Below are 10,000 nucleotides of genomic sequence, written 5' to 3' on the forward strand. Positions count from 1 at the left end.
GTGGAACATTCAGGAGGGAACAGCGCCCCCTAGCTGAGGAACGCTGCCTGAGAGAACGCAGAAGTTTAGGCTTGTTGACCGAGAACCGCTTCTGATCGTCCTGACTGAGGGTTTGACCTGTGAGCCACAAGCAGAGAACACCAGAGAGAACACTGAGCCCAGGAGATAAGAGAGACATACATGTACAGAGAGGGAGGAGGAGGAGGAGGAGGAGGAGGAGGAGGAGGAGACTTCTCTCTCCACGCTGCAGTGACATAACTCCCAGCCAGGCTGTTGACATTAGGAACAAATCTCCTGGGGTGTGTCACCTGGACTGAATTGTTTCTGGCATTTGTGTGTGTGTGTGTGTGTTTGTGTGTGTGTGTGTGTGTGTGTGTGTGTGTGTGTGTGTGTGTGTGTTGGGAGGCGGTGTGGGCACGTGAGTGTGAGTGTGTGTACAGTATGTGCACACGTGTGACTGTGTTTGTCTGTGCAGGTAAAAGCGAGTCTGAGCACGCAGGGGTGTGTACATGTGTGTACGTGTGTGTGTGTGTGTGTGTACGTGTGTGTGCAGGACCTCAAGTTCATACAGAGGGAAGTTAACCTGAGGTCGGCTAGGAGACAGACTATACATTAAATTAAATTAAATTAAATTAAATTAAATTAAATTAAATTAAATTAAATTAAATTAAATTAAATTAAATTAAAATAAATTAAATTAAATTAAATTAAATTAAATTAAATTAAATTAAATTGTTTTTGGGATATTTTATTAAATATATATTTTAGAAATGAGGCTTAGTGGAAGATTAAATACATTAAAACATACTGACCCTATACACACACACACACACACACACACACACACACACAATTCTGATCTTATCTTTATGGACATTAACATTGATCTGATTTTACAAATTGAATTATGAACATTGAGAACACAAAGTTAATAAAGTTTCCATAAGCTGTAATTCAGATGTGAGGATGTGTGTGTGTATGTGTGTGTGTGTGTGTGTGTGTGTGTGTGTGTATGTGTGTGTGTGTGTGTTCCTGCACGTGCTGTGAGTGTGTGTGTCTGTGAAATAAGAGGAAGACCTGTGTGTGTGTGTGTGTGTGTGTGTGTGTGTTTGTGTGTGTGTGTTTGTGTGTGTGTGTGTGTTTGTGTGTGTGTGTGTGTGTGTGTATGTGTGTGTGTGTGTGTGCGTGTAAGATAGAGAGGAAGAAGCCAAACAGGGCCGCACACAGGAACCTCCCTGTGTTTACATTGGGGGCTTTTATGTAACATACTTCCTATATCACATTCCAGCTCCGTGTTGTGTTTCAGTGTTGAGCACAAGCAGCTGCAGCAGGACTCACATGGCTCCGTCCTGCTGTCAGCACGTGTTCCTGCTGCCCGGCCTCCAGCCGCGCCCTCGCCACCCGGACTCACGTCTACGTGTGCCATTGTTTACCTTCTAATACGTGAAGGCGTGTACGTCGACGTTGTCCCCCTGTTTCCCTTAAACAGGATGTAGTTCTCTGACTACAGGCTACATCCCTTAACCGACCGCAGACAGGCGGCCGTGGAGGCGTGTAGGCGTGGCTTTAAGCGTCTGTGCTGCCTCCTACAGGTGTGGAGGGAGCATTGCACCTCTGCCTGGCCCAAAACTCCAGGTTTAAACGAGAACACGGTTGCCATGGTAATCGTCCTGCACTTAACTGTGAGTGTGAAAGGCTTAGCTCAGGTGTGTGTGTGTGTGTGTGTGTGTGTGTGTGTGTGAGTGTGTGTGCTGCTGCTTAATATTCCTCTGTGCCTGTTTGCAAACCTGCTTCACTTCAATTTGCTTCATCTGCTAGTTTGAGATTACCCAGAATCCCCGTCAGTGACCCCCAGAGAGCAGGTGCGTGTTTGCCTTCAGCTGCCGGCTGTACGTGTAGGTGGAGGGAGTGAGAGTAGAGGAAGAGCGAGCGGGCGCTTGTTCCTCCAGCCAAGATGAAGAGACAAACCTCCAGCCTGTCTCCTGCTGCAGCGTCTCTATTTTCTGCTGCTGTGGGTGTGGAGGAGAAAATGGCCTCCACCTTCTGCTCTGGAGTCTCTGCCTGCCTGGGTGGCTGAGGAACGGCGGCGTGAAATGGCGGCTCGGGACTCAAACCTTCGCCACTCCATGCAGAGGGACCAGGAAGCGCTCAGTGGACGCTCTGGATCCAAACATTTGGGACACCGACATGAACAGAATGACTGAAGATCATCAACCATCGTTTCACCATCAGCCTCCAGAGAGAGAGAGAGCGAGAGAGAGAGAGAGAGAGAGGGCGAGAGAGAGAGGGAGACATAATCTCAGCTTGATTAAACAGAGCAGCGAGCCAATCAGAGTGTCTCGTCTTAATGTCTCGTGCTCAGAAACAGGAAATGAAGCAGCGCTGGACGCTCAGGCGTGTTTGCTCAGCAGCAGGAGACATGTTCGTGTTCTTGGCTGGGTTTCAACTCTATGCCTAACAGCTTAGCCTGGATCAGCCAGGATCAGCTGGAGTGGAGTCGGGTCATGTGGACCGGAGGACGGAGACGCCATGTATGTACGGTGAAGATCTTCATCTTCAACAGAATCAGTTCAGAAGCTATTTCAGCATATTCATCTTCTTCAGCATCGTTTGCGGCCTGCAGACCAGCTGAACACAGAAACGCTGCCCCCTGCTGGACCGGAGTGTTTGCAGCTTTTCCTCATACGACACGCAAATCAGCCGCGTCGTCATGTGATGCAGGAACCCTCGCGGCTTTTCCCCTGGAAGACCATTCATGATGAATCCTACATGAGAGGAAGAGTTAGGGATGATGGTTTAAAGGTCCCAGCTGATCAAACGGCTCGACGCAGGACCAGATCATTCAACCAGGAGAGAAATGAAGGACAGGGTACGATCCCTAAACCTGTAACAGAAGTTTGCTCTGGAGCGTGTGGACGTGTTGACATGTGAGTGTGTGTGTGTGTGTGTGTGTGAGCAGCCATGCGTTAACACAAAGGTTTCTATTTATGAGGCGCCGGGCTGCAGATTATAAATAACTGCAGAGCAAGAACCAATGTGCAGCGTAACAGAGGAGGAACAGACGAAGCAGCAGGGGGCCTGATCTGCCTCCCAGGGGGCGGAGCCTGATGAGAGGAAGTAATAGAGGGTTAATGTAAACAACACAACAGTCTCATAAGTACACAAACAGCAACTAAGTCCACTGCCCAGGTGCCGCTGAGCAGGGCAGCTTTCTTTAACATGGTCTGAGTTTAGTGAACCAAACACCTGAAGCCCCACCGTGCACGCTGAGCCACAACATGGCTTGAAAAAAAAAATGGAAAAAAAGACATGCAGGTAATTTTGCCGCAAAAAGTGAGGAAAAATCAAAGAGAAAAAAAAGTATTACAAAAAATCTTAACAATTTGATTTACAATAATAGAATAAAACGTCAATATTGGGTCTTGAATTTTTCACACACACACACACACACACACACAATGTAGTTTGTGGTGTTGGTTGTTGTTGTGTGTTGAGGGAATCAAACCTTCACCTCATTTTCTCTGCTGTTTGTCTGCAGAAGAGCAAAAACATTCAACCATTCTAATTCTAATCAGAGTCCAGAGCAGATGTGGATTGATCCGGTCTGATCCGGTCCCTGTGTTCTGGTCCTGATCCGATGGATCTGTGGAAGCACAAAGGGTTAACTCTCAGTCTGAACTGATCCGGCTGCAGATGAACTCGTTGCCCCTCTTTGGGTTTCTGGCTCGCTTCTGCCACCTGGTGACGAATCTGCGTCACTGCAGCCTGTGAGACAAGCAGAAGGGAAAGAGGCAGAGAGTAGCGCCCCCTGCTGGCAGAGAGCAGAGGAGGGGACGAGCAGAGGAGAGAACATATTGTCCATTAAATCCTCTTCACCATCTGAGCAAGACTCATCTCTCTCTCTCTCTCTCTCTCTCTCTGGCCCCGAGCCATGTGACTGTGCTGCACATGTGACTGAGGGGGAGAGGGAGGGGCCACAGAGAGGGAGGGAGGGAGGGGGAGAGAGAGGGAGGGAGGGGGCGAGGGAGAGGGAGGGAGGGAGGGGGAGAGACAGTTGAAAGGAGAAAGAGGGGGATACAGATAGAGAGACACGAGGGGGGGGAGTTAGAGACAAGGGACTCAAGAGAGACAAGATAGAGAGACCAGGAGAAAAGAGGAAGAGAGCGAGAGGTAGAGAGAGAGAGAGAGAGAGAGAGGTAGAGAGAGAGAGAGAGAGGTAGAGAGAGAGAGAGGTAGAGAGAGAGAGAGAGAGAGAGAGAGAGAGAGAGAGGTAGAGAGAGAGAGAGAGAGAGAGAGAGGTAGAGAGAGATTTCCCTCCTTCAAGTTCTTTAGTTACATTGCAGCTTCACATGTAAAGTTATGGAGCTTCTGAACTACAGATTCAGTAAAACTGTAGTATTGTTTGGAATATGTGATATACGTGTGTGCGTGTGTTTGTGTGTGTGTGCGTGTGTGTGTGTGTGTGTGTGTGTGTGTGTGTGTGTGTGCTCCTGTCTGCAAACACTCCTGCATCTGATCAAATCCCTCATCAGGGATCTTCTGCTCGTTGTCTGAGGCACGTTGGCCTTCGACCCGTCGACACGTGAGCGACCGCCAGCGTGGGCAGGTGGGGGGCGAGCTGCAGCTGATGATGATGATGAGGATGATGATGATGGGAAAGCATTTGCTGCTCATGTGGTGTAGAAACAGAACAAGCAGAGACTGTGTCAGCTGCCGGCCCTGCTGAAGTGCCCTGGAGCCAGGCACTGAATCCCCCCTGAGCCTGACCTTTGACCTCCAGCCTTCCTGCTCTTTCAGCTTTGCAGATGTGCGACAGATCTCAGCATCTGGCACCGATATGGAGGTCAAAGAGGCTGGAAGCGTAAATGATGTTCGTCATATAGAAACACAGCGTCTGGCACCAGCTCGATGAGGAAGTACGCCCGGGCTTTTCAAAATAAAAGCCTAAATAGGATCAGAGTGTGTTTTGGATGGAGTTTAGTTTCAGTCTCAGTGTTTGATGCTGAATCAGGACGTATGGAACGACTTCCTGTCCATGTTCAGGATTCTTTGCTGCAGCTCTCCTGAATAAAAGCATGTATTATATGCAGTGCTGACTGCCAGAATGACTTCGCCTATATTGTGAGTTTTGATCTGAGGCTCGTCTTCCTTTCTGAGATCCGTGGTGACGTTCAGCTTGGGCTCTGGTTCTGGTTGTTCTCCGGTTCTGGTTGTGTTCTGGTTCTGTTTGGGCCCTTCTCTCTCTGACCTCCTCTGCTCCTCCTCCCCAGGCGGTCAGGCGGTGCCTCAGGACCCCTCCCCCTCCCCTACCTGCCCTCCCGGACCCCCGGCGCCTGCAAATGGCGGCAACGACGTCATGGTGAATTTCGATCCCGACCCGGCCGACCTGGCGCTGTCCAGCGTGCCGGGCCAGGAGGCGTTCGACCCGCGGCGACATCGCTTCAGCGACGAGGAACTCAAACCGCAGCCGATGATCAAGAAGGCTCGCAAGATGCTGGTCCCCGACGAGCAGAAGGTACATCTCCCACAATGCACTGTATGTGAGCCACCTGTTGCTCTGTTAGCTTCGACTCTATTCAGCTGCTGCCACCTCTCTTCATTCCCTTGTTTCCTCTCCTTCACATCTCACTGACCCTTCTCATGCGTTTGTTTCTCCTCCTCCTCCTCTACCTTCCTCCCTATGACAGGATGACAAGTACTGGTGCCGGCGAGTCAAGAACAACGAGGCGGCCAAGCGCTCGCGGGACGCCCGGCGGCTGAAGGAGAACCAGATCTCGGTGCGCGCCGCCTTCCTGGAGCGGGAGAACTCCGCGCTCCGACAGGAAGTGGCCGACATGAGGAAAGAGCTGGGCCGCTGCCGGAACATCATCAACAAGTACGAGAGCCGGCACGACGACTTGTGAGGAGGAAGACCATGAAGGCGACGACGGAACGACAGAAGAAGAAGAAGAACATGGGGGGAGGGAGGGGAGGAGGAGAGGAGAGGAGAGAAGGGTACAGGGCAACTCAACAACAGCAGCACTTTAGTTGAAGTGGCGAGGGGGGAGGGGCGGCGTAGATCTGCAGTAAGTGCCGTGCGACACCGAGCGTGAACGAGAGGAGAAGCCCGGCCACGCCCACTGTTCCGTTCCCTTTGCCGCTCAGCCGGATGCACGCGAAGCACAGCACCGTGTCGCCCGCGGCCACGTGGGCGGCGCCTCGCCCGGCGGTGCTGCGCTCACGCCCGGTGTCGGACGGCGTTTTTGCAGGTAGTGCGCACGCCGGCGCTCCGGCCAGTTCACACGCGGTGTTTGGGTTCACGCCACGCCAGGGAAGTCTCGCTTTTTTTTTTAAACGCTCGAAGACGAGGAAGCAAGCCAGGAGAGTTCAGATGTGTAATTTTTCTATATATATAAGACAAAACTTGTATATTTTTGAACTAGACAGGAAGGAAAGATTGTCCAGCCCAAAGGAGGAAGAGGAGGAGGAGGAAGAGGTGCAGGGTTTCGTCCAGATTGCAAAGAGATTTTGACATATAGGATTATTGTATATTTTTCTATTAGCAGAGTTTGTCAGGAGGAGGATTTTGGAGATAAACTTTTGTATATTTTCTATAGGGGACGGGAGGGTGAGGGGCGGGGCTGTGAGGGGGCGGGGCTGTGAGGGGGCGGGGCTGAGAGCTGGACGGCCTCGGGGCCACGCCAAGCGCCAGTCAACGCTCAACGACAAATCATCTATTTTCACAGAGGTAGTCAGTGGGCGGCGGAGGGGGCGGAGTCACAGAATGTATCAGGGTTGAATCAGGTATTTCACGGTGCGAGGCCACGCCAGGAGAGCAACACGGCCACAACGGAAACAAGTGTACAGGCTCAGACTTTGATTTGTGTGTGTTTCTTTCTTTCTTTGTGGGCTCGCTCAAGCACTACATCTGTTCTCCTCTGTTCAAGTCCACGTCCACAGTTTTCCTTTTGAAATAGAAACATTTATGGGACTTTTATTTTGAAAGCCAAGAAGCCAGAGGAAGTGTGGAGACACACAGCTGGACGTGAGCAGATGTTCAGGAACGAATAATGTGGAGACGTTTGCCAGCAGGGTTGCATTCAGTTGGGTTAAAGTGTGCTGCTCACACACACACACACACACTCACACACACACACACACACACACACACACACCTGCACAGAGACCCACCCAGGTTTTAATCTTCATTGTTACCTTTGTTGTTAATAGACTTTTTAATGGTGCTGAACTGATATCTGACCTTTCACCTGACACACACACATACACACACACACACACACACACACACACACACACACAGTACGGAACTGCCTAAACCTTCTCCTGGTCTTTTATTCCTTTTCATTTCTTTCTCTTTTGTTGTATATTATCTTGAGAATCGTATTGAGATTTACACACACACACACACGCACACACATGCTTGTCTATACCTCTCCTTTACCCAGTGACAAATGAAAGATGCACCCTACTGCTACTGTACCATACAATATTAAACTATTCTCTCACTAGATCTCTCTCTATATATATATATGTGTAAATGATATATGCTTGAATTATGTGACTATAGTTGTAAAATACATAATTGAATATTTTACGAAAGCTGATCTGAATCATTTGTCAGTTTTTCTCAGGTGTTTTGTCTGAGGTATTAAAGAAATCACACAAAAACCTTTGATTCAATCAGAAGTCGTGACTCTGTTGGTTTTTTATTTTGATTTGATTGTTGCATTAAGAATCTTTATGATTATGATTATGATTAACCCTTTGGAGTCAGTGAAGTCATTTTTACAATTTTAAGTGTTTTGTTGAATTTGTCTTTTTCATTTTCCACAAACAAGCCGCAAGAAAGTTTATGTGAGAGAAAAAACTAAATACAGAAATAAACACAGAGAGATCACGGGAAATTCTCTAAAATATTTGGAAAAATTTGATTTTTAAAAAAATTGTTTTGGGAAAATTTCCTCACACTTGATAAATATTTTTGAAGGAAAGAAAAAATTAATTGTAGAAAATAAAGGAATTTACAAATCAGGAAAAGTTTCACACAAAAAGAGATTTTTAGAAACATTTTCATTGTTTTCTCTCGCTCTTGATTGTCATGTAGTTTTTTATATGTATTTTATTTTATGCTCTTTTTATAAGCTTGGTAAAAATGCAGCTTTTTGAAGATTGAAATAATAGAAATCAGTAAATTTAAATGCATAGAATAACGCAAGAAAGTGAAGTAGAACTTTTTTAAACAATCAAAATGTTTCTATATATTTTTGTAAATTTTTGTGGAAAATGTTTCCTAATTAAAAAAAAAAGTCAATTATAAATGATAATATAAACATTATTTTCTATATCTGGATTGGAACATTCTGACCTCACTGTGTTTCTGTAGAATATATAAATATATAAATATTTCTGTATTTGCTTTTTGTCCCAGATGTTTCTGCTAAAGGATTTCTTGCTGGCAAATTCAAAACAAACTGGTATATAAGCAAAGCTGTAACCATGGCGACGGTCTGTGAGGGTGAACTCACACACACATCACTGTTCTTACTGTTGTTGTTGTTGTTGTTGGTTCTCTTCTGTAGTTCTGTTCAGTGGCTCCGTGCCTCCAGGGGGCGCTGTGCTGCGTCTCCCTCCTCTCCTTTTATTCCCATGAACAATTCTGACTTGATTTCCCATGAGCCTCCTCGCTGTGGGCAGAGACTGTCCCAGGCCCAGGTGCATTATGGGAGCTGACAGTCCATCCTTACGTCCTTTTGTTTGGGGGACGCAGACGCAGACCCCTGGATCAATCCCAGCATGCATCTCACTCTTTCTTTTGATACCTGGGACTTTGGGATTCCTCTGCAGACGTTTCTCTGAGACTTTTTGACACTGATATTTTTCTATGTGTGAGGCGTGCTACAGCTTTGACGTTTGGCGGCGTGTGTGGCCTCAGCACAGGTGGGGGCAGCGCCGCTCCGCCGCTGGGTCAGAAACGGCATTGCGGGTAAAACCATACCAATAATGGTGAAAACAATAATGTACACAGCTTTGTTATTTATCCCTCGACTTTGTGGATCCTCAGCTACCTTCTTGTTGTGACTGTTATGAACTCCGATAACCCTAAACCCCCCCCCCCCCCCTCCCCTGACTCCAGGCCAGTATTGTGTGTTGTCCATGCGGGGAGGTGGTCTGGCTTTCCCCCAAACACCAATAAACGCTTCTCCTTACTCACTGACCGAGCTCTGCTGGTGTCTTCCTCTCCACATCTGGAGGTGTTTGTGCTTCACCTTCCAGGGCTGCTGCAGGTCTGGATGGACCCTTAAAACCTCCACATGCTCCTCGTCCCCCCAGTGAGGATCAGAGTGTGGTGAACATGTTGAAGGGTCCATTCAGAGAGCGACACAAACATCTACACAATCACACAACGCACAGCTAGCACCATCCTCACGGGTTCACATGTAAGTGACCTGCTCAGGCACTGTAAGGGAACACTTAGACCTAAAGATGGGGGCGGGGCTCAGGCACTGTAAGGGAACACTTAGACCTAAAGATGGGGGCGGGGCTCAGGCACTGTAAGGGAACACTTAGACCTAAAGATGGGGGCGGGGCTCAGGCACTGTAAGGGAACACTTAGACCTAAAGATGGGGGCGGGGCTCAGGCACTGTAAGGGAACACTTAGACTTAAAGATGGGGGCGGGGCTCAGGCACTGTAAGGGAACACTTAGACCTAAAGATGGGGGCGGGGCTCAGGCACTGTAAGGGAACACTTAGACCTAAAGATGGGGGCGGGGCTCAGGCACTGTAAGGGAACACTTAGACTTAAAGATGGGGGCGGGGCTCAGGCACTGTAAGGGAACACTTAGACCTAAAGATGGGGGCGGGGCTCAGGAGCGTGTTTGTGTGTTTGAACGTTTACATGGATGAGGTTTACAGGACAGAGTCAACGCATGGAACACAGGAAGTGCAGCAGCAGACCATTAGGAGGCACTCGGACCATTCTGACTGCATCTCTGACCACAT

General features: G+C 48.4%; 1 protein-coding gene across 1 annotated transcript; it reads left to right on the top strand.

Moving 5' to 3' along the window:
- Window positions 1–5,261: 5,261 nt before the first annotated feature.
- On the top strand, window positions 5,262–6,601 carry LOC142990319 (hepatic leukemia factor-like). Its single transcript, XM_076140068.1, has 2 exons — window positions 5,262–5,515; window positions 5,688–6,601. Exons 1-2 carry the CDS (start codon window positions 5,357–5,359, stop codon window positions 5,901–5,903), a joined length of 375 nt encoding a protein of 124 aa, XP_075996183.1. The 5' UTR covers window positions 5,262–5,356; the 3' UTR covers window positions 5,904–6,601.
- Window positions 6,602–10,000: the final 3,399 nt, after the last annotated feature.

Source organism: Genypterus blacodes, unplaced genomic scaffold (genome assembly GCF_046128005.1).
Source record: "Genypterus blacodes isolate CSIRO-AG114 ecotype Tasmania unplaced genomic scaffold, CSIRO-AGI_Gbla_v1 ptg000508l_1, whole genome shotgun sequence".
In the NCBI taxonomy this organism is placed as follows: Eukaryota; Metazoa; Chordata; class Actinopteri; order Ophidiiformes; family Ophidiidae; genus Genypterus; species Genypterus blacodes.